At 42.0% G+C, this 23,752-nt stretch overlaps 2 protein-coding genes across 4 annotated transcripts in view; both read right to left on the reverse strand.

Annotated features, from left to right (window-relative positions):
* Nucleotides 1-14,155, reverse strand: part of atf7a (activating transcription factor 7a) — a 64,683-nt gene extending 50,528 nt beyond the window's left edge. Inside the window, exon 1 of one of the 2 annotated variants that reach the window (XM_052058773.1) lies at nucleotides 14,070-14,155. The gene's annotated coding sequence lies outside the window, so the exon portion shown is untranslated. The remainder of the gene's footprint in view (nucleotides 1-14,069) is intronic. The other variant, XM_052058774.1, reaches the window with a different exon arrangement.
* A 2,588-nt stretch (nucleotides 14,156-16,743) lies between these two features.
* asb8 (ankyrin repeat and SOCS box containing 8) lies at nucleotides 16,744-23,752 on the reverse strand. 2 transcript variants are annotated; one of them, XM_052058915.1, is made up of 4 exons: nucleotides 23,500-23,625; nucleotides 22,648-22,814; nucleotides 22,459-22,563; nucleotides 16,744-17,679 (listed from the first exon to the last, which is right to left on the reverse strand). In XM_052058915.1, the coding sequence occupies exons 2-4, from the start codon at nucleotides 22,774-22,776 to the stop codon at nucleotides 17,044-17,046; spliced, it is 870 nt and encodes a 289-aa protein (XP_051914875.1). In that variant the 5' UTR covers nucleotides 22,777-22,814; nucleotides 23,500-23,625; the 3' UTR covers nucleotides 16,744-17,043. The 2 variants fall into 2 exon arrangements, with proteins under 2 accessions (XP_051914875.1, XP_051914876.1); XM_052058916.1 differs by lacking the exons at nucleotides 22,459-22,563; nucleotides 22,648-22,814 and having other exon boundaries at nucleotides 23,500-23,752.

Consider the following 23,752-nt stretch of genomic DNA (forward strand, 5'->3'; position numbering starts at 1 on the left):
TTTGGCCAGTCCCTAATGGAATAGGGCTGCAACTAACAATTAGTCTAATAATATCCACCAATCTGCCATTTTTGTTGTTTCATCAATGCATCAGCTAAACAAAAAAAAAAGGCCAAATTTTTAATCCCTTCATTCCAAAACTTGACACTATTTCCACTATTAGTGACAATGCAGAAAACGCACAAAAGTACTGGTTTAATCAAAACAAAAAAAGAAGGTCCCTTTATCATTGATTATCGAGAAAAATATATTTGATAGACATTTAGTTGTCCATTGATTAATCGTTGCATCTCTGGTAAGGTATGAAACTTTTTGAAGGACTGTCAAGCTACTGAAGACTAAAATAAAAGAGGAAAAAAAGAAAAAGGTTTCTTGATCATCGAATAAACTCGAGGTGAAATCTTCTGTGGATGAGTTCATCTTTTTCAAGTGGCCACGCTGCACGTATTTCTGGTCACTGGACAAACAATCCTGAACATGGAACAACTCACACGGAATTTACAGCAACGCTCACCTAATATGACTACAAATCATAACACCACATTCTCCCTGCGCTGACTGATAAACTGTTGTCTCTCTCTATGAGTTTGGTGAACATGTCTAAACGAACAAACTGTGCAGATCATAGGTTGATCCGATTGCATGTCGTCACTCGCACAGTTTATTTGGACAGTGACGATACAGTCATCAAGTGTTACATTGTGCGACGTTCTCATTTAAAGGCATTGTTACAAACGATGCTATTCGGTTTCTTTTTTTAAGCTTGTATGTAAATCGTGAATGGGAGGGGGGTGCCATCCAAACTCCCGCCGAGGGAGCCACATTGGCGATCGCCAACCCTGCTTGTAATTGACTGCATTTGATTTCTTTTATCCCAATGTAAACGATACAGTTGCACCATTCAAACCACTTTGGTAAGTTTACTCATGGTGGAATGTGACCTCGCTGGACGATGTGTGTGTGTGTGTGTGTGTGTGTGTGTGTGTGTGTGTGTGTGTGTGTGTGTGTGTGTGTGTGTGTGTGTGTGTGTGTGTGTGTGTGTGTGTGTTGTTACAGAGTCCGCTAGAATTCTTGAGATGGATCGTCAAGTACCACAATTGGGGAAAAATAATGTTGATCACATTTTGACTTAAATTCGAAAGAAATAGTTTGAAATTTGTCATGGCCCGTCACGCTTTAAATTAGTGATCTAAAGCGGAATGCCTTTCAGCGAGGTGTGATATCTATCCATTCGCTGCCAGCCAGAGGAGCCTTGCAGACAACTTTGCCGTGGCTTTCGGCATTGCCCTGGTTGTCGGCCAAATAGGCAAAACATTCCGTATGACACTTTGTCTCTCATCTAGCCTCTTTGAGTAGTGGGGAGTCCGCATTGCTCAAGAGTAGCAGTTAGCGGTCACTATCTGACTCCTACAGCACACACTTAAAGGCATTACCTTCAAGTGCACCGATGGGGTGGATACAGGGGGCACACAGGCGAGAACGTCGGCTGACCAGCATTTTAGCGTACTTTACCTCTTTAAATGTAGATAGATGTCAGGTATTTTTAATTTATTTTTTTCAGTGTAAGCATTAAAATAAACCTTTTTGAAACACCATTGCGGTTCAAGACTGGTACTGGTGCCAGTACCTGGTGCAACACTACGTTAATTGTCGTAGTAGTAGGCCTGGGCTGACTCCGGGGCTGCAACGAATGACTATTTTGCTAGCCGACGGACTAGTCACTGGTAGTAGTCGTGATTAGTCAACTAATCATATCCTGTCGTTACCTTCTTAAAATAATTGCCCAAGTCATTTGTTTTTTTCTTTCAGACATACAAAAAATGAACCCCATTCTGATCATCTTCTATCCATCCATCCATCTATTTTCTAATCCCGACGAGGGTCGCGGGCATACTGGAGCCTATCCCGGCCATCCTCGGGGACCCTGAACCAGTCGCTAATCAATCGCAGAGCACACATAGGCGCACAACCATTCGCATTCAAACTCACACCTAGGGGCAATTTCGAGTGTTCTTTTAGACAATGTGGACAAACTGGGGATCATATGTACATTTTTGGGGGGACTGTCCAACACTTAAAATATTTTGGGAAGGAATTTGGGGTGAGCTTTGCTCTCTGCTAAATACCCAAATTGAATGGAACCTGATGTGATTACTCCAATGACCAGAGAGAAGTACGTCAAAGATAAAAATCAAGATGTATCTTTGAAAAATTCTTTTGTTGGTAGCCAAGAAAATGATTACTAAATGCTGCTTTGAGCCATGACCCCCAACCATTGTTCAATGGAGCAAAAGGACAACGAAGGTGTATGATATGGAGAAAATAACTGCTGGGTCAAATTTAAGCACAGACATATTCCAAAAGAGATCGAATCTGCGAATAACACTTTTCACAATTGTGAAGAGGATCTGAATCCCAACATTTTACAAAAAAATGGCCAAGAGTTGACATCGAGCTTTGCAGAGGCATCAGCACCTTCACGGAGGTGACATTTTGTTCCGTGTCAACCTTTATGGGTGCAGGGGGATGTCTTTGTTGTTGTCAGATTTGCATTTGTTATAAAACAGACAGTTACAACTTTTGTAGAGTGAGAGAAATGTTGAGATGTTACATATCTGAAGGTCTCTGTTGTTAAAAAAAAAACAAAATCCCCCCCCACCCCCAAAAAAATGGTATGTATCTGAAACGAAATTTGAAAAAAATTCTTAAAAGATCAAGAGGAACAACATTTTTAGCGCTGTTATGTATCGTAATGTATTGGGTTATGTGTTGTCATTGAGGGGGTGTGGCAAACATGTCAAAGTGTGCAACATTTGAGTTCTCCTGTTTCCGAGTTCTTGAATGTACTCTGTTTGGGAGCAAGTGTGGGATCGAGAGACAGCAAGCATCTGTGCTCTTCGTGTTTCTGCGTCACGACAGCCATACAGTAGATGTGCTTTGGTTGTTAAAACGGCACTTCACTGACTATTGACTCCGTAATCCACAGTGGATGCTAAAATATGTTCGCAGAAGCAAACCTGACATCGCCGTTACAACATTACATCAAACACCCAGCTTCCAGACACAACTGTCCCCATGTCAGAAATTGAATCAGGCATCCGCTACAGCATGTGTTCCTTTAATTCTCAACCTTTTTCCCTCAGCCATGACAGGTAGGTCTGCATCGCATCAAATGTTACAGCTGAAATGGGCCCCAACTTTCTCACTCTGTTGCTAACACAGGTTAGCCACAGTAAACTTCCCAGTGCTGAGGTCAGTCGTAACTCCCTATTTTAAGAATTAATCAGTCCATTATTATTATTATTTTTTAAGATTAATCGTTGAATCTGGAAAAAAATGCAACATTTATCTACAATAACATGATCTCAAATTGGCAGTGCAGAAAAGCGCACGAAAAAAATAACAGAGCTCTTGCAGTAACAAAAGATCATAAGAAAAAAGTAAGAAGCAATTCAAATGGCATGAGGCTATGAAAAGACCCACTGTGCAATTTCGGCAATTTTATTTTTTTTGTCATCCTCCGTCTTTTGTCTCCCCAGTCTAAACTTCCACGTGAAGAATTTCATTCTTGCGCTTGTAATCTCACCTGCATCCCGAGTGACAAAACAATCACATTCTCGCGCTTAGCTTTTTATGAAGTCAATGTTAATCTTACATACAAGACATTAGACCGATGAAAACGACATACAGAAAAATCAAAACACAACTTCAGGACTTGTCTCTTATCTCATCATGATTGTCTCTCGTTTTTTTTTGGGGGGGGCGGGGGGTCAGTTCAAAAGGTCGAGTTCAGATGACTCCCCATTTACCAAACAAGATATTATGGATATGCTAAGAGATTTTGATACAAAAAATACATCATACTGAATGAATGTCAGCATCATATTTTACTGTCCTCATTTGCTTTATTTACAAAGTGACGAATGCATTTCCCTTCACGAAGTGGCACGGCCAATTTTTTTTTGGGAGGGGGAGCCTTATTCAGTTAATTAGGTGCAATATTTTGACGGGAAAAAAGAACATATTCATGTGCAAAACTTTATTATACTGAGAGGAGAAAGTTTGTTTGGATACCATGCTAGCGTCAATAATGTTTATTCTAATACAAAAAATTAGCACTTGCTTGTGTCCGAACTTGTTTGTGCCTAGTTAATCAAGATCCAATCATTAAACCAGTAGTTCTTCCATTATCCAAATTCCGCTTTTTTTATTGGTTTAAAGCAGTGGTTCTTAACCTTGTTAAAGGTACCGAACCAGACCAGTTCATATGCACATTCACAGAACCTTTCATTAGTGAAAAATAAAAATATGATTTTTCTTTTCTACAAATTCAAGACATAAAAACTCGCCTTTATTAAAAACTGAAAAAAGTAAACAGAATTAGTCCAAGTATAAGTTGTTCAATTGTGCACAAAATGAAACAGCCAGTGATGGCCAAGCGGGCATGTCATAACTTTTTGTAACGCTGAGTCGGGTGTGTCTTATCCTCCACGGCAGAGGCACTGTCGAGCCGAGACTGATTCGCTGAACTCCAAGAACCCAGGTTAAGAACCACTGGTTTAGAGACTCAAATGTGTCATGAGGGCATGCTCTGGCTCTCATAGACCCCGCTGGTCTCTGAACTATAAAGATCAATGGAGCGGGTGACAATAATCGCTCGACACAAAGAATTGTTGTTGAAATTCGTTGCCAACACATTCAATTATCGATTCATTGTTGCTGCACTACTTCTGTTGACATCGCGGATAATCCAGAATACCACTAGAGTGCGTCACGGACAGGCAGATAGCCAGCAGAGAGATGATGCAGAGGACAACCAAAACTGCAAAAATATCATCACGATGATGTCAACTTTGAAACAGCTGTTGACAAATTTGGTCACTGGCATAGTTGTGACCAGTTGACTACCACCTATTTATGTAAATGGGGAGACCATTATGCCACTGGCCACCATCATCAGTCAATTACGTTTAATTGTATATGGTTTCCTTTCACTTAAGTTGAAAAATAAACAGCTAAGCAGCTCGCAACCGAAGGTGCTGTAGCGTCGTTCAGCAGGCTAGAGGCCGAGAAGAAGCCGATCAGGCGGAAGTTACCGTCGTGGAGGACCGTGCCAACAGCCTCCCGTTGACAGGTATCAGACATCTGATATCTGATTTTTTTTCCATTTTATTTCATTTCTTTAATTTGGGAAAGGCTGAAAATATCAATTTTCGTGCATTATTTGAATTGTGACATTTTCAGAGCAAAAAAAATAAAAATCTAAACGGTCGGAATTTCCATACCAGTTCTCCTCATTAAAAGGTCATTCGCGTACTAGAGTCTAACCGGGCGGACTTTGGCCAAGAGGCAGGGTGTACACTGGAATGATCGCCAGCCATTCGCAGATTTCACTTGAACCTCAACTCTGGCTATTCCCAAAACGTGATTTGCATCAAGCTTGCATCATAGATTAGAACAGATAAATATCGATCATGGCAGCATGGTCGGAGGAGATTTTTAAGACAAAGCAATGCATTAGTTTCAGTAGAAATATTTCGGATTTTGAAAGGAAGGCGATCATCTTGCCGAGTAGAGTCGAATCAAGTCAAGTCAACAGTATTTATAGAGCACTTTCAAACAGCCATCGCTGCATACAAAGTGCTGTACATGGAGCAATTTAACATGCACAATAAACAGTAAGACAAATCGGTAATAAAGGCGGTAGAAAGCACCAAACAGTAAAACCAAGAACAAATCTAAGTCATGCTGAGTTGAATGCCAAAGAATACAAGTGAGTTTTGAAAATGGGCAGCGTTGTAAATGACCAGAGAAAGTGATTGGGAACACAAATATTTTCAATGCATCTCGACCAGATTCATGCAATAAAAAAAGGCAACCACCTTGTCCTGAATCAACAGCGGCAGCAGCTGTGCAAGGTAGGCACGGAGCGAAAAGGTGTTACTGTTTTATTTATTCAAAAACTGGATTATACATCTCCATGTGCCCAAAGAATCACTTCTTATTGAGGAGCACGCAGAGAGGTGTCTTGCTGCCAGACCAAGTAGACCATTTTTGAAAAAGAATATGCAAGCCTTTGGTAAAATTGTTTGTTTTGTACAGCTGTTCTTGAAACAGAACGATGACAGCAGCAGCTTAATTCTTATACAGTTTCACTTTGTTTATGCTCGGGCAGGAAGAGGATTAACATTGAGCTTGTTCTGACATGAATGTTTTACATTTTGGAACCAGTCAAGCAGAGTTGATTTCAAAATGAAATCCAATCAAATGGCATTCATTTGTGTTTATTTACCTTCAATTAGTATTGGTCTATTGACAGAAAAGCCATTGTTACCGTATTGCCAGTATCACACACATTGAAAGAGCCATTTTCAACACTTGAGATTGGTCAATCATTTGTTAAAAACAACACCACACATGTGTATGGACTGGCTAATAGTCTAGATCTGTGAGAGAAATCTGAAATGTACCAAACTGAGATGAGAGGTTGCGGCCCAAACCCAGCAATACAATACAAACCAGTCGCCAAAGCTCCAGACTAGACGATTCATTCATTCATTTGAACCTGGTACCTCTGCACTGTGAGGTCGACGTGCTAACCAGTCGATCACCGGCCCGCCCCAGACTAGGCTTACTTTTTATCTAGCACAATGGACCCTGGCCTTAATGAGATGCAGGTAGAGCATATAGGGGATCATACTGTAAAACAACCTGCTGTGTAATTCCGCTACATAACTGATAAATGGACTTAGCCGTGGGGCAGAAATTTTCTCAGCAACAAAAAACATTAAAAACTAGTTATAGTTCTGACCACCAAAACAAACCCCAAAAATGAATGCGTGAGTAGATGAAAAATGGACTCAAACTGTCTCCAATATTAGAGAGTAAAAAAACAAACTAACAAAACAGCGTACCGAAAGGCAGCACAGCAATACGAACATGCGACGAAAGGCCACTGCTGAAACCTTGGTGACAAGCCTTCTTTTCATTGCTCATATGAGGCCGGCGAGGTGTAAATATCTGAAAGTCTTCCCAGTGCTGAGGTCAGTCCATCTCCCTTTTTCCCGTCTGCGAGTACAGCTGCGCCTGAGCCAACAAGGTCGAGTCAAAGCTTCGCATGACGCCAGGTGTGAAACAGGTCGCGGTGTTGTGCGTCAGTCTCCGTCGACGATATACATGTTTAACACTCAGTCGCGTTTCACCGACACAAGGGTGCCAGGGCCCTCACAAAGGACTTTCAATCGACTGTGCCTATTTGGGCAGAGAGTGGTGTGCACACGGCACTCTGTCGAGCTCGTTAGAGCAAGGGTGTGGACCACAAATGGCTTGCAACTTATTTAAATCTCACTATGTGGACACGCGAGACGTGAACTTGGCCAGCACCGACGTTAACTGTCACATTTGAATTTGCTGGGAAGTCCACAATAAACCGCTATAAGGACATGAATGGAAAAGAACATTTGGCTGCTGCATCTGATTTTTTATCATGTGCTGAAGCAGCGATTCTCAACGGGTGGGTCGGGATCCAAGTGGGCCTTGGAGCCATTTTGGATGGGTCGCGGACAGCTAGTCAAAAATGACATGGATTCTTCTTTGGATGATTCCAGAACATTACAGAAGCAAATCAAGCTCCCTCATGGACGATATGAGGTAAGCGACAGCAAGTCTGGCTTCCTTTTTTCGCCACTATTTTACTCTGTAAACAAATACAGTGCAGCTCAGCCTCTGGCTGGAGAACGTGATGGTGAGCAATACCTACCAGTGAGAACCGATCACTGAGTGTACTTTGCATCAAAAAGGAGCCAACTCCACAGCTGTTTACTCTGAGACACAAAATATGATATTAACATCCATCCTTCCATCCATCCATTTTCTGAACCGCTTGATCCTCACTAGGGTCACGGGGGGTGCTGGAGCCTATCCCAGCCGTCTTCGGGCAGTAGGCGGGGGACACCCTGAATCAGTTGCCAGCCAATCGCAGGGCACACAGAGACGAACAACCATCCACGCCCACACTCACACCAAGGGACAATTTAGAGTGTTCAACCAGCCTGCCATGCATGTTTTTGGAATGTGGGAGAAAACCGGAGCACCTGGAGAAAACCCACGCAAGCCCGGGGAGAACATGCAAACTCCACACAGGGAGGCCGGAGCTGGAATCGAACCCGGTGCCTCTGCACTGTGAAGCCGACGTGCTAACCACTGGACTACTGGGCCCCCCCAATATTAACAATAATTACAATTGGAAATGGTCACACTGAATGTGTGATTCTTTGTACTCAAACATATATTCCAAAATCATCTAAAAGGGAACGTCATTTATGGTATTTACATTGACTGCATCATACCGAGATCTGGTCCGAATACATCAGCCTCTCTCTTGTAACGAAATGCAAAAACCAAAATGTTTGACACAGCTTTCATGATGATGTAGTCAGCAACACTAATGTGGATTTTTGGGTTGGGAACAATAAACCTCTATCGGTAGCATACTCTTCAATCGATGCAAAATCTGCCAAGACTCCCGTGATACATCAATCGTTGAGTTGTGCACCGGCTATCGTGAGGCTACCAATCGATTGCATGAGGCCTTGCAGTTTTCATTTCTTATAACAAGAGCGAGATCTCTCGCACTGCGCTACATACCATTCGGTATGTATGCATTGTTTGCACTTCCTACCAAAAACAAGTGCCTGGCAGGAGCAGCACAATTCGTTTCATTTCCATTTCACGATTTTCAACATCAAATATCTTTTCAGGTTTCCATTTACATGAACTCACATTAAATGCAAAGTCACATTTTTTCCCTAAGCCCGCCGTCAACATCGTGGCTCGCGCAAATCTGCAGAGCAAATGTAAACATGCACCTAGAAACAATGCTAATGTACATCCCAGCAACACTTCTATGTTCCGTTGTTGGTACTTTGTGACCCCAATAAAGAAAGTTCCCATGAACATCAAAGGTGTCCGTTTTCTTTGTCCACAGTCTTCCGTGTCAAGGCAAAACAAGCTCAAGGCTAACAAATTATGCTCGACTTTTGTTCCCCGATGTATGTTAAATAAACACATAATAGAAGGTCAGAAAAAGGCTTGTTTTTCTTCTTCGATTTCCAATTACAGTCAAACCTCGGTTTTCGAACATCTCTGTTCTCGACCAAATCGGTTTTCGACCAGATAATTTGAGATTTTTATGCTTCGGATTACCACCGAAAACCACTTTTTGACCAAAGTGAGCAAACACGAATACACCACTTGATGCCTCTCAGCTTCCACGTGTGGCGCTCATTGTGAGCAGACGCGTTTGTTGTGATTGACACAAATCAGACTTTTTCTTACTTCTGCATAGTGTAAGAGCCCCTAATCATGGGCTAATAAAACAGTTTCGGATTTCGAACAAATCGCTTTTTGAACAGCCTTCAGGAACGGATTATGGTCGAAAACCGAGGTATGACTGTATTTAACAAAAAAACGGGAGATCGCTCATTGCCATCATGTTCAATGGAGACAACGCTGCTTCCTAGCGGCAAGAGGGAGGAGAAGTCTTTCAACACAGAAATGATGAGCGATGTGCCTACACTGAAACTCCTCTACAACTAAATCATGTTTGCACTCAGAATTTTTTCACAACAGGGAGTTTTTCACTGTAGCAAATTTGATCTCGGATGGAAACACACACACACATATGTTTACACGCACACACAAATGTACTGTATGTGTACGGTTTATTTTTATTCCAATCGTACCTAAGTATGCGCATACGCTTATTTGATATGTCATATAGTCAGTGTAGAAAGAAAAAAAGGGAAAGAAATTTCAAAATTTACGATCAGCATTAACATTTTCTTGGAAAATGTCTTTTATTTTGCTTCCTCCTTCTTTCATTTTAATCACTTTTACCCTCTCTTCCAGCGCCAGAGCTCTTCTCGTCTTAACTGCTTGACATCCAAAGGTCTGTTTTGTAGCCATTTTAGCAATGCAACATTCATGCTACGTCTGAAACTAACAACAAATACTTCCTGGGCTACTGTGCATGTTTAAACCAATGTGGAGGTTGCTGCTGCCATTTCCGAACAAAGCGGTAGAGGTCGCTGTTGGATTAGACTTCGTTGTAATGAATCTCGTCGTGAGACAAGAGCAGAGAAAAAGATTTTGTATATTGCAACATGATTTTTTTGTTGTTGTTGTATGTGGGGCAGGAAAGTGGGAATGGTGTTAATGCATGAAGATTTTTTCACACTAGGAGTAAGGGTGTGGAAAATAATCGATATTAAGATAAGATATCCTTTATTCGTCCCACACTGGGGAAATTTACAGCCTCCAGCAGCAAGAATGTATGTAGAAAGAAGAAAGAGAAAAAAAACAACAAACATCTTTCAATTAAATTAAATTACTAATCGATACATCGATGTGCACGTGCGCGATGCGAGTGCATTGGCTCATTCATTGGGTACGACGCGATTGACAGGTGAAATCGAGATTCTTCACGATGCATTGGTGGGTATCGGTAAAATCCGATTCAAGCGCCGTTTTATTCATGTTAAACGTCACCTATCTGCGTTTTCCTAGGCGCAATGAATGCACCATCATTGTTTTGCGTTGAATACGGACGGTAGCCGTGCGTCACATACAGTCCAGTACACAACTAGCGAAACACTATGGACGTTCGCGCAAGCAGCAGCGAGGAAACTACTGTATTTAATGCTTCCGCAACATTCAGATCTTATGTTTGGAAATACTACGGCTTCGAAAAGAAAGACGGAAAGATTGATAAAAGCTCCGTAATTTGCAAAGAATGTCGCACTACGAAGCCATACAACGGCAGCACCACAAATATGCAGACCACTTAAAACGATGGCACTACATCACCGACAAGTTTCCCCCCGCCTCCCCGTCCAGTTCCTCGTTGGACAACCGGAGAAACTCTTGGTAAACCAGGTCAGGATCAGAAAAAAATCGCCTCTTATTTTGGGGGTCCCCTTGCAGCTCACTGTGACCGCGCAAGGAAAAACTATATATGGATGACTCTTTTGGACATTTTATCACAACAAATTGCACTGTATCGTATCGGATCGCATTGATTTGAACTAAATGTGTATCGCGTCGTAACACATCGTCAGAAAATTCCATGTATCGTTTAAGTATCGCATCGCTGGTAGTGCATCGAGATGTGTATCGACTCGTCCTCAGTGCTGAGATTCACATCCCTAACTTGGAGGTATTTTCGCCTGTGTAGGATTCGTTGTAGAGGAGTTTCACTGTATTTGGCTTTTTCATCACTATCAACCTCTTACTAACGGTTAGATCAGTGGTCACCAACATGGTGCCCGCGGGCACCAGGTAGCCCGTGAAGACCACTTGAGTAGCCCGCCAGTGCCTGGACATTGTGATTTGCTAGTAGAAATTATGATTTAAAAATGCAAACATTGGCAGTACTGTGAGACATTTCGAAACACGATCAAAGTCTGACAATTTAAATCATCAAGTATTAAAAATAACACATCCTCATATTATTGAAGGTATTTTGGACAAATATGTTATTTCAGACGTGTATCAATTTGGTAGCCCTTCACACAATCGGTACACATGAAGTTGCTCTCACCCTCAAAAATGTTGGTGACACCTGGGTTAGATGTATTTTCAGAATAAAATTACCTAAATTCAGCCTTTTTTGTTTGGATCCATTGTTGAAATAGTTAAAAAAAACAACAACAAATCAAATACTAACCAAAGTGAAGGAATAAAAATAGGGTTTTAACCATGTCCAGGTTAACTAAGCATTGTGCAACATTTAACATTTGTCTTATTATTTATTTCCATCTTGTTGAACGATGTTGACCTGCATGTAGTTGTTTGTGTAGATTTTGGCTCTAGCCGTTGTTTCAGGTGTTTGTTCAGTAACTACAAACACAAACGGTACAGAGTGATATCAGAAAGATTATTCCAGTTATTCCGTATGTATGAAAAAGAGTGTGTGTGGGGTGTGGGGGAGTGAATTCCAAGAGGGATGAAGGGATGGTGTTGAAAATGGTAGGGTCTACTGTAGCAATGCTTTAATCCCATTCATTCCAACACTAGATATCAAGTGTGCCTATTTTCACCTCCCTTCATCCAAGGTGACATGGAAGCCTTTAAAGTGTTCAGATTGTTTTTATCCTTCCCATTGAGCTGCAGCCAAGCTCCCTCCGTTGAACTTGGGTTTCTCCAACTCAGCAGGTGTTAGGGAACAAGTCTCAGCTAAAAGCAGCAACAGCCACCCTGTGTTTGATGTAGCTTGCTAGGAAACTGACTAAACAAACTGTATTAATAGCTCACGCTGCAGCCATGACGTTGGAATTGGAGGCTTGAATTGCTAGAGGGTAAGGGGGAGACCCCCAAAAACAGAAAAGAATAAGAACGTAAGTTGGCTATTGGTCCACAGTGGGATCCTGAGATGCTGTTAATGTGGGTTATGACCTTCTAAGCTGGGCCCCCTACATGTATTTATGTAAGCAAATGGACCTGTGATTTGGACAACGGAACAAATGAAATCCAATACCCACCACTGGTCTAAAAGCTACATTCATGCCATGCGACCACGCCGTGCAGGACAATGCACGAAGAACAGAGGTTATTTTTCAAAGAAAGAATACAATAAGTCAAGCTGCAATGAAGGGGCCCTTGAACCCCCTTTTTCGTGGGAAGTCCCTAAAATGATCATCACACTTGGGTGCCATGCTCCAGCTAAAACAAACACAGGATAACAGGATACACTTGTTTGAATGTGAATTTTGGGCCATGTTGGGAGCCACAAAAAGGCCATTCATCAGATGAAAAATAACTAAAGCGATGATGAAAGGCTCCTCGCATCCCTTTTATCATGGTAAATACTGACAAGACCAGTTCAGTCATGAAACTTTGATGCAAAGTGCTTCACCCATTAGATAACATACATATTCCCAAGAAATAGACACTTGCAGAAACTGACGAGTTTATGGACATTTTGAAGCCCCAAAAAGTCGCAAGGATGATAATAATAAACAGCCGCTCAGGGCTGATGCCCCAAAGCCAAAAAGTGGAAAAGTAAACAAGCAATTTGGCGACAGTGTGCTGGTGCCACATTTATCTGACTTAACATGTCCAATTTGTGGCCAGTGAGTATATTACGCCTGCTTGTGTCTCTCGCTTTGGAATCGTAAAGTGTGCCAAAAACGTGACCTGCATTCCTACCGAAGGCGTTGACAAGCACATGTTTGAATCCCGAGGCGTTCAGCAGCTTAGGTATCAATACTAAACATATCATCATTACTGGAGCCTGTTGCAAGAGCCACAAGTATGCGATACCGCGACTGAACAGAAAACACTTTCGTGACGTCCAATACGCTCAAGAGAAAGAATCGTGCACATCAATAACTTAACCGCGACAAGAATTTGACGTATTCTACTGTATCGTTTTTAGCCTCCATACATTTCAGGCAAACTTGCCCCGCCTTTTACCGTAATACGGCAGCCAATTCGCTTCTTTGGTTGGCTTGCGTGGACGTCAATCAATAACATGTGAGGCAATCAAAGCCACCGAGGCTGTCACTTGGCTCGTCTAGCAGATGCTCATTGGCTAAAAACTCCGAAATCACTTTTTGTACCCACGAGACGAAAAAAAAGATAAAGAAAAAATAAAAAGAAACAACTAATGGCTAACTGCTGAGCTAGCGTTTAACAACGGGCCAAAAGCACACTTGGCGGCGTTCCTAACGCCATTATTGACAGTTTCCGACATGACAACACTGTCAAATAAACGCTAATGCACACGTAGCCGACTTGAGCCGACGCGCGCGACACACTTTACGGGCCGTCAAACTGATAAAAGTCGGGGAAAATAAACTATCAGTTGCCTTGTTAGCAGACTGACACTTGGGGGTTCAAAGCGAATCCGAATGAAAGGTTGGAGCAGCCCTAACACTTGTCGTGCTTTTTACAAACATCAACATGAAACAGCATGAAAAGGAGCGTGCGAAAAGCTAATTCATTAACGGCTAACGCCAGTGACACATTCACGTAGTACTTAAATGGTAATAAAGTGTTTACGAACTCACTGTTGTGCCTCTCTCTCTCTGGCGCTCCTTTCCTTTCCCCTGGAATTTGACACTCCCCTCGACGTCGACCTATCGCGAGAACTGACGTCCTTCACGATGCGGCCCATGAGCGCTCTTTTTTTTACATAAAAAGTGTCCCCCCCTCCCCAAAATACAACAAAATGCGCATCCAATCTAAGCAAGAAGAAAAGGCAATAGAGATTTAAAAAGATGGTGCGAGTTGATCCCTGGCAAGTAGACAATAATACGGTCTTATTTTGCCACAAAAGTAGCGCTTGTGCAAAGGGAAATAAGCATGCTGAGAAAATTGACTCGTATCATCTTGATGAAGTAGAAGTGTATTACTTCAGAAGAGGACATAATTGTGAAATGCTGAAGGTGATCATGTTCGATTTGTAAAACAAGAAGTGGGAAAACTTAGCTCTCAGCTTTTTTCATTTGGTATATATCTAGTCAAGATCTTCAAACATGGCTTTGATTAAAATGTCAAAATACCAAGCTGTTTGAATTGCTTTCTTTTTCATCACAGACTAGGCTAGTGATAATTGTGAATAACATTTTGTATTACGTCCCCCCCCCCCCCCCCCCACTTCCAAGAGTGATACAAGGTGTTGATCCAGGTGCGGTTGGGAACAAGAGAATACGATCAAAGGCAGACAACGAGCATACTTGGATTTACCTGAAGAGTGTGCGTCCTAACAAGCGAATTGAATACACAGTAGGTTGGAAGAATCGGATCTGTGAATTATTAGCATGAATAATTGCGGTCTTCCAAGTTGTGTTCAACCTGTTGTCACTGTGTGACGCTGACTCCACTGTTGCGGCTGCTGGGGAGCGATTGTGACGTTTGCGGCACTGCGCTCTTTTGATCTGCTCCATTATGGCACTTAGCGATCGCATATAATAAACTAAATATCAGAAGAAAAGAGGGCATTCAAAGAGGGAGGAATGAGGCCAATAATCGTCTCTCGTGAAACGCTACTTGAGGAAGAGAAAGTCAGCTGCACCGCACAGGCTTTTTATGAATAACGTTAAAAGGCTTCAAGGAGATTCAAGAAGCGATTGGATGGGCGCGCGCGCCCATTTAGTGACTTAACTTTACGTGATACGGCCTTACATCATGTAAGCCTTACATCATTACATCTCATTCTTCTTACGGCTTATAAAATTCCACATCAAGGCACCCCTTTAAAAAAGACGGTGATATTATTAAATATATAATACATTATATTATACCTAAATTTTCTGACATTTGTCTTTCAAACGCGAGACCGTAACTAAGCGAAAATGCACTGCAAAACCAGTTGACTACAAGGTAGAATTATTCAACCCTATTTAGCTAGTGAAGAGTGAATAAAGTGAAACGTTGAGCGCCTTCCTCCAAGTCCAACTTAAACGACGTATCTGATTGTTCCTTTTGATCATCGTTAACTCTTGACACAGTCTTCGAAACGAGGCTGTTTGCTTTTAAGTAATTGTGTAATGTGGATCGATGATGTGATTTATTTAAATGACAAGTTGATGATGAATATTGAAGAACTACGCAGAAACGAAAGTCATTGCTGTCATTAAGGTTAGCCACCCCCTTCAAAAAAGCAGCACTTTTGCAGGCGTAAACGAGATGCGACTTTCACATGATTATATATCTGCAGCACCACAACACAAAATCATCAATTTTCAACTTAGTACAAAGCATATTGTGTATATCTTAAAAACATTAGTAAATTAAAGTTCTTGCCTTGATAAATTAAAGACGGGCTTAAAAAAAACATCAAGTGGGGATGTTAGCGAACGGTGAGTAAATTAAACCATTCGCTTCTCTTCGGCAGCTTGCTTGACCATTGATTGAGTAGCACACAGAACAGCAGGCAAGATGTCATCACGTTATAGGGCGAAACTTGTGTGCCCAAAGAATTTCACAAAGTTCGAAAATGACACAGACAGCTGTTCCCATCATTTGTTACCTCAGTAGTGTAAGAGACAGTAACATTCGATGATCCCTGGCACAACATTAAACAAGACCCCTCATCCTCATACCGTGCATTGAAGATCACTGTGACAGACTTTTCAAGTGCTCGAAATACAAAAGGTGCATACATGACTTACAATAAATGTGCGTATGGTGCGGTTGTACACTCGTGAGCCGTTCTGAAAGACACTACCCTCTACTTCTGCTGACATTCCATCAAGAAACTTGACATGTCAAATGCCGGCGTCCTGCCCCTTTCCTACTGTACCTACGGCGCCTATTGTATCGGATTATCTGCAGTTCCGTCGTAGTTCCAAGGGCAAGTAGATATCCCATCAGTCGATATTGGAACATACTAAATGTTAAACACATGAAAATCTCGTTTTGGCTTCACTGTTGTTAGCAACAGGAATTATACTGTATGCTCCCGTTTAGTGAAGTACTCATGGGTATCAGGGCCACATTTATCAAAAATATACCACTTTGTTTTAGTGATATGAGTTGAAATATTATTTTAAATTCTGGTAAGATTACCAATTTATTCTGATGAGTGTGATTTCCCTGACCAATTTTAATGTAGCCTTGATTTACAGAGGTGTTCAAGATCCAAATCCAGGCACTCTCTCATGATCAATGTACCGTACATTATTTCTAAAATGTTACATGTATACTGTATAATACTTTGCTAAGTATATATATTTAAAAAAAACACTATTGTGTTAAATCAGTTCTATACCTGTCTTTTGAGTTTAGCTTTTTCCTCCTATAAGAAACATTTGACACATCTACCCTCATAGATATTTTTTTTTCCAATATCCCGATTACAGCTGGATCGTAAAACGAGAGTAGAGTGAGTGAGTTACTTTAGCTAGTATCTCCCGTTTGGACAGTGCAGCGCAGCTTTCGACTGAGGCGATCCGATAGTGCACAGTGGGAAAGGGGCATGAGAGGCTGTCGTGGTTATTTGAGGAGAGGAGAAATACTCCGCTTTCACCCGACACTGTCTTAGTCTCTGAGGAGGAGATATTCCTTGATGGTCTCTGGTAGAGGAAGCTCTTTGACTGCTGTGGGCAGGAACCGCACGCCAAGACTTTGCCTCACGACACAACGTGCGAGAGAACGCAGTGTAGGCGCTTTGGCCACCATGCCGCTGAGCCTGGCAAGCAGCTGAGGATCCTTACTTAGCTCCTTGGGAAGCGTTCCGTCGGCCCGGCGGATCTCGAAACGCCCGGCTGCACGGCACAACAGTTCCAGGCACTCCTCCTCCTGCTCGGTGCCCAGGCCGCGTGCCAAGAGTGCCACCAGTCGGGAGATGGGTGTCTGGCCCTTCAAGTTGGTCACGTGTACCTGTGCGCCATAGTCCAAAAGCACTTTGACGCTTTCCAGGTTTCCTTTCATGGCTGCCCAGCTCAGCGGCGTGTCACTATTGTAGTCGCGGGCGTTGGGGTAAGCCCCGCTGTCGAGCAGCGCTCGCACACACTCGGGGTTGTCTTTGAAGGCGGCCCAGTGGAGCGGAGTGTCCTTGTTGCCATCCAGGGCGTTGGGCTGGGCCCCGTACTCCAGCAGGAGCTCCACACAGCTCTCGTCCTTCTCTGCAGCATAGTGGAGCGCCGTGCGGTTATATCCATCCAAAGCGTTCACCTGACAAGATGTAGAGGTTACGCCAGGGCAGCATTTTACAACGCAAAATCCAAATGTATCAGGGTTTCCTATATAGTGGCTTGCGAAAGTATTTGACCCTCTTGAATGTTTTGATCTTTTGCCTCATTTCAGGTTTTAAACAAAAAGATATAAAAGTATATTGGGGGGGGGGGGTTAAAATTGAACAATAAGATGGATTGTGGAATTGAACAAAATGCATAGAATATTTTGAACTTTTTTTTTAAAACAAAAAAAATGAAAAATTATTTAACCCTCCTGAGTTAATTATACTAACCCAATTCCAATGAAGTTGGTATGGTGTGTTGAACATAAATAAGGCAGAATACAAAAAAAATGTAATCATGTTTAAGCTGTATTTAATTGAATACACTACAAAAACAAGATATTTAAGGTTCAAAGAGATCAACTTTGTTTTTGCGCAAAGTATTGACCAAATATTGATTTTATTATAGATTACATTTATATATAAATATTATATTATATACAGAACATTTGACAACAAAGTTGTATTCAATTCAATTATTTGTATACATTTTAAAGCTTCATGCATATACAGTGGACCGACCCAGTCGCTATCTACCAAGAATAGTCAAGAGTGTGACTGATGGCCATTGAAATGCAATGACATTTGTTTTCAACCTCCGCCCCCAAAGTGTTGTTGATTAAAACTATAAATAAATAAAAATAATCCACAAGAAACGTGTGCGGGAGAAAACAAAAAACAACAAAAAAAGGAAACAAAAATGTAAAATAATATTGAAAAAAAACCATCTCCAAATATGTGAGTCTGTGGTTGCCAAACAGCGAGTATTTAGGGCTTCCGTTGTAATACCAAAATGTACTGCTGGCCGCAGGCAGATTTCTCACAGCTCCAAAACCATCACTTTTTTGGAACCCCACCAAAACACGTTTGTTAACCCATGAACATTGCATCATCAAGAGAGCAAGCCATTTTCAACCCATTTAATAGGTCAAAAATGTGTAAAAATAAGAGCCATTGCGAAAATACAAGGAATTGACCACATTTGGACAGATTTCAGCCTGATGACGGCGTTGCATGTATTTTGTCCACTTGGGGTCGCTCTCCACACATTCCACAGCACTGTAGTGTCTGTGTTTAGCTGTGACTGAAAAATGTGGGCCTTTAAAGACCTGGTGGCTTGTTGAGGGAAGTTGGAATCAAAGAATGACGGTGTAGACAGTGTAGTTGGTGCTAGCAGTATTTAGGCTATACTACATTAAGTAATGATGTTTACATTGCCCAAACATGCAATTCTGTACCTTGAAGGTTGGATCATTTGGCTAGGACGGCCCATTTTTCACTCAAATACTCTTTTTTTTTTTTTTTTTGATTAAGAACATTTTATTAGCTTGTATTTTCAATGTTATCCATTTGTTTTTGGAGAAATCAGCCAATAGCTAACTACTGTACTGTCAAAACGCCCCTTTCATGTCAGCAATCGAGCCACATAACCCTCCTGCATCCCATGCCTTGATGGGAGTCAGTGGAGGAACCGGACACAATTTGTCCATTCAAAATCAATGTACATAATGTCCAAAAACAACAATCAATTGGCAACATCATTTATGTGGACACCTCTACTTATGCCTACTTCAACCTTGAAAACTTTCACAAGGATTAGCCTCTCTGTGGTTCACTTCGAAGAGAACCAGGAAATGAGCAGCCTACATGCAGTTTTTCTCACATCAGCTTTGGTTTCTTTGATAAGCTACCAAGATATGAACAAAGTGCATTCAGAGAGGCGTTTCTTTAAGATGAATTGTCCTTAGGTCATCATAGAGAGTCTTTACAAGAAGATTACTAGATGTTTTTTTTTTATTCCGGGGCAAAATGGTTGGAACTCTTTGGACCTGTGCCGTCGCAGTACAAATAAGTGTCCGATTGTGCGGTGCCTCCTTGAACCATTTAATTTTACAACATCAATCCAAATAAAGTAGTACAAACGTATAACAATTTAATTCCGACTAAATCCAATCCAAAACGCCATGCGACACAAACACGTACAGGACAACAACCACGGTCAAAAATCGTGGTCCCTCCCAGTCACACATCTTGCCTTCGTGACTTAGACTAGAGCATGCCATTTCAACACTATAACACATGCCCAAAACAAGGAATCACACCACAAAGAGAAAAACAAAAGAATGTAATATCCGTCCAACACACAGGCCTTGCGTTGTGAATGGCAGGAGACCATGAACAATCAGAGCGTGTATAGATAAGGCTTGTCCCTACTCAGTCCTCATGGGCCGCTGTCCTGCCTGTTTTCCATCTCTTCGCGCTTGATTCTGATTGTCAGGATTGTTATCTTGGTTCTTAAGAGCTTTCCAATGAGGCGATTGATCCTTTGAATCAGGTGTGTTGCAGCCGGGAGGGATGGAAAAAGGACAGGACATCGGCGCTTGAGGACCGAGTGAGGATACCACGGATCTAGATGCTTTCATTGTGAGCAAATGATTGGAGACCAGAGCTTCAAGATCATTGGGATCTTCCGATCACGTTTTATGATGCAGGATTTATCATGGTGAAAAACACCTCTAATGGAACTTGACCATTTGCCGCTTTTCACCATCTCATTGTGAAACTTTGTCCTCCTTATTAATCTGATGGGACATTGCGCTCTTAGGCATGCCACTGACAAACGCTTGTGTCATTTTCCTTATCGCCTCTTTTGACATCTCATTATCATCTGTTGCTGTTTCATTCAAATCCTGGTTTGTCTTGCTCCTTCAGCAACTCTGCCAGTCTTGCTCCAGATGTCCCATTAACGCTGATCATCCGGGTATTCTTTAAAGGGGCCATTAATACAGTAACTCACCCCAACAGGGTCTTAATGGTATATGGGCCACGTCTGCTGGATGCGGGGAACATCAACAGTATTCAAATGTGGGCACATGGCTAATTTCTTGCTTCTATGCCCAATGAGAAGGCAGTCAAAGCAGACGGCCGTACTTTTTCCTTCGGAAAGTTTATCTCGTGTTTCTGTGTTTTCTCCTCAAACATAGCATCCAATGGGTGACCTTGATCACAGTAAACACACATGCTGATATTTGCAGGTGAAATTTGAGGCCGTTTGAACTTGGGGAGGATATCGTCATTCCTCTGATGCAGCCGTTTCAATGGTGGTCACGATAGATTGCAAAACCGTTTCTTGAAAGCTTGACTTCAAGTCACATTTTGTTGTGTTAACATGTTTTGAATTTCCGTGGTGAGTGGGGTATTCTTGAATGTTGCCAAAAATTGGATCAGATCCGATTGTGACCCGTTGTTCAATCAATGTGACAATAATCAAACTCTGCTCGACAATGGTATCCTTCTAATATCTCAATAGCCGATACTCTCCATTTTCCCTCCAGCTCGTACAGAAGCTTTAGAATGACAATTTTCATATTTGCCTGCATATTCAATCCTGTCATGTATTGTAAATCGTGAAATGCACTGCATTACAACATCCATCCATTATCTTAGCCGCTTAGCCTCATGAGGGCCATGGCCGTGCTGGAGCCAATCCTAGCCGTCTCAGGGCAGTATGCGGGGAACACCCTGAACTGGTTGCTAGCCAATCTGCAGGGCACACATAAGTGATCTGATGTTCATTTCCAAAGTCCTCTTCTAAAAGCTGTTCACATGCAGTCTAACCTCTGTCTGGAGCCATATGCTGACAGCTAAGTATGAACACCTCTGGCGTACTAGTCGAGAAAATATAAAACAGTCCCCTCTTCTGCTTGGCAATGCGCTCTCCATAATGTTAATGTTGCATCATTTCCTCGTAAAGGTGGGTGAGACCGTAGAGCATTTGGATTTTTTGGGTTGAGGGCCTAAAAGAGGTGGATTATTGATTGTCCGTGGCTTATTCAACTCAGCTGACTCTCCAGACTGTTACTTTGTAGGGGAAATATCTACATTTTGATTTATAAAGAGCTATTTTTTGGGCCCGCAAATCTGGGTTGATATTCCTTTCCCTTTGGCATAAGAGTTCCTTTTTCATGACAGTTGAAAGTGGAGGTATCATTTTTGCTCTTTTCTCTTTTTCAAAATAGGTCTGCAGTCCATCTTGAATCTTTGGGAAAGCTTGAAAATCCAAGTGTTAGGAACCACAAGCTCGGCAGTAGTAGCAACCAATTCAGTCTCGAGTCTGTGAATCAGTCTCAGGGGTTCGACGGAGCCTCTGCCATGTAGGTTAAGACACACCCGACTCAACATGTCAATTAGTTTTGACACGCCCGCTTGGCCATCACTGCCTGGTTCATTTTGTGCACAATTTAAAAAACTTGTACCCCTTGTGTTTACTTTTTTCTGTTTTTAATAAGTGTTTTTTCATGTCTTGAATTTGTAAAAAAAAAATCATATTTTATTTTTCACTAATGAAGGGTTCGGTGAATATGCATATAAACTGGTTAGGTTCGGTACCTCTAACAAGGCGAAGAACCACTGTGCTCGTGTGTAAATGTCACCAATCAGTATTTCAATTTTGTCAAGCTAACAATGATGAAGTATCTCATCAGTGTGTTTAGGCTGCACTTCAATTGGCATGTATCCAATACATAGATGATTTTTATCCACATTTGTTCCTGATCTGACAGGAACTGCATATCCCAACTGTGCCACAAAAAATCTTTTGTCAACCATTTAGGAAGGCATAATACAGTAGGTAAAAGTGATTTTAAGTTGCTTTTGTAAAAATAGTTGGGTCTTGAGAGTGCCTGCCCACTCACTCATCATGGTGCGACGCATACCTCTGCCCCTTTCTCCAGTAGCAGCTCCACACAGTCGGCATCAGCAACCATGCAGGCACAGTGAAGGGGCTTCAGTGTGCCGTGCATGCGGTTCACATCAGCGCCCTTAATGTGACATATTAACAAGATCCATCAGCACAAAAAGTGGATAAACATACTTTAGATACATAACTGAACAAAAGAGGTCACCTTGCGAATGAGATCCTCTACGTTGTCGTGCGGGAAGGAGCGGATGGCGGCGATGGTGCGGATGAGCCGCTCGGACAGGGAGTATTTACTTTGAATGCTTTGCATAATGTACCACATAGTAGAGCTCATGTGTTACTGAAGACCATGGCACCCATACAGGGGTGCCCCTATGGCACATCCACACACATGGTTTTAAGCACAAAAGGGGACAAAACGGTGAAAAACATCAGCAAATGTTGCATGACTTCTGCTCCGCGTTCATCTAAGACAAGGTGGGGTAAACTTAGGTACTAAATAATGGGCACGTTTGGTTTATTTATTTGTTTATTTTTTGAACAGACACATGGGCCAGGTCGAATTGCAAAATAAATAAATGTAATTGTAAAATCATCCATTCTCAGAATATTTAAATCATTTAGCATTATAACTCATTATTTATGCTTGATGAAATAATGACCCAAGCAGGTAACACGCAAAAAAAAACCCCAAATGTGACATTAGAAGCGATGTAAATACATAATCCGCAACGTTAGCTTTACTCCCGTTCCAATGCCAAACAAGTTATTGTTGATAACGATGCGCACATTACACCCAGGGACGAGGTTTGACAGCCAAACACCGTGTAGGAAAGCACAAGCTGACGGTCTCATTTCGAAAACATTCTTGGCTATTTTTGCACCACTCTTTCTACGGTGCTCCTACAGATAGCAAGCTCGCTAGCTAGCGAACGCCACTAGCATCGAGAATCGGACACGGGAGGCACATAAAACACAAACGACATGAATTGTAAGCACTTCGCGATGAACCTTCCTTGGACCATCGACAAGTGGACGGCCAAATGTGAAGACATACCGTTTGTGATGAGCAAACTGACGCGTTTGACAGCCTGCCTGTTTGGCTGGGACCGTTTATTTGCCACTCGGGTTGACTGACACAAAAACATGACGTTATCGTCACGTGTGACCACGCCCCATGTTCCTCGACCGCTGAGCTCGTGCAGACCAGTTTGAGTAGTCCGTAACACTTGCAATAAAAAAAAAAATCACTTTTCATAATATTTGCTAAAACCATCAGTATGACCCGGCAGTAGTATATGAGTAAAATG

The sequence above is a fragment of the Hippocampus zosterae genome, chromosome 2, assembly GCF_025434085.1.
Source record: "Hippocampus zosterae strain Florida chromosome 2, ASM2543408v3, whole genome shotgun sequence".
NCBI lineage: Eukaryota > Metazoa > Chordata > Actinopteri > Syngnathiformes > Syngnathidae > Hippocampus > Hippocampus zosterae.

Bases quoted from the DNA above. Each gene is read 5' to 3' on its own strand.
- asb8 (XM_052058915.1), bottom strand. From the start codon at position 22,776: ATGAGCTCTACTATGTGGTACATTATGCAAAGCATTCAAAGTAAATAC. The intron at 22,564-22,647 runs GTGACCTCTTTT...TGTCACATTAAG, and splicing joins TAGAGGATCTCATTCGCAAG to GGCGCTGATGTGAACCGCAT. The intron at 17,680-22,458 runs GTATGCGTCGCA...ACATCTTGTCAG, and splicing joins TACTGGAGAAAGGGGCAGAG to GTGAACGCTTTGGATGGATA.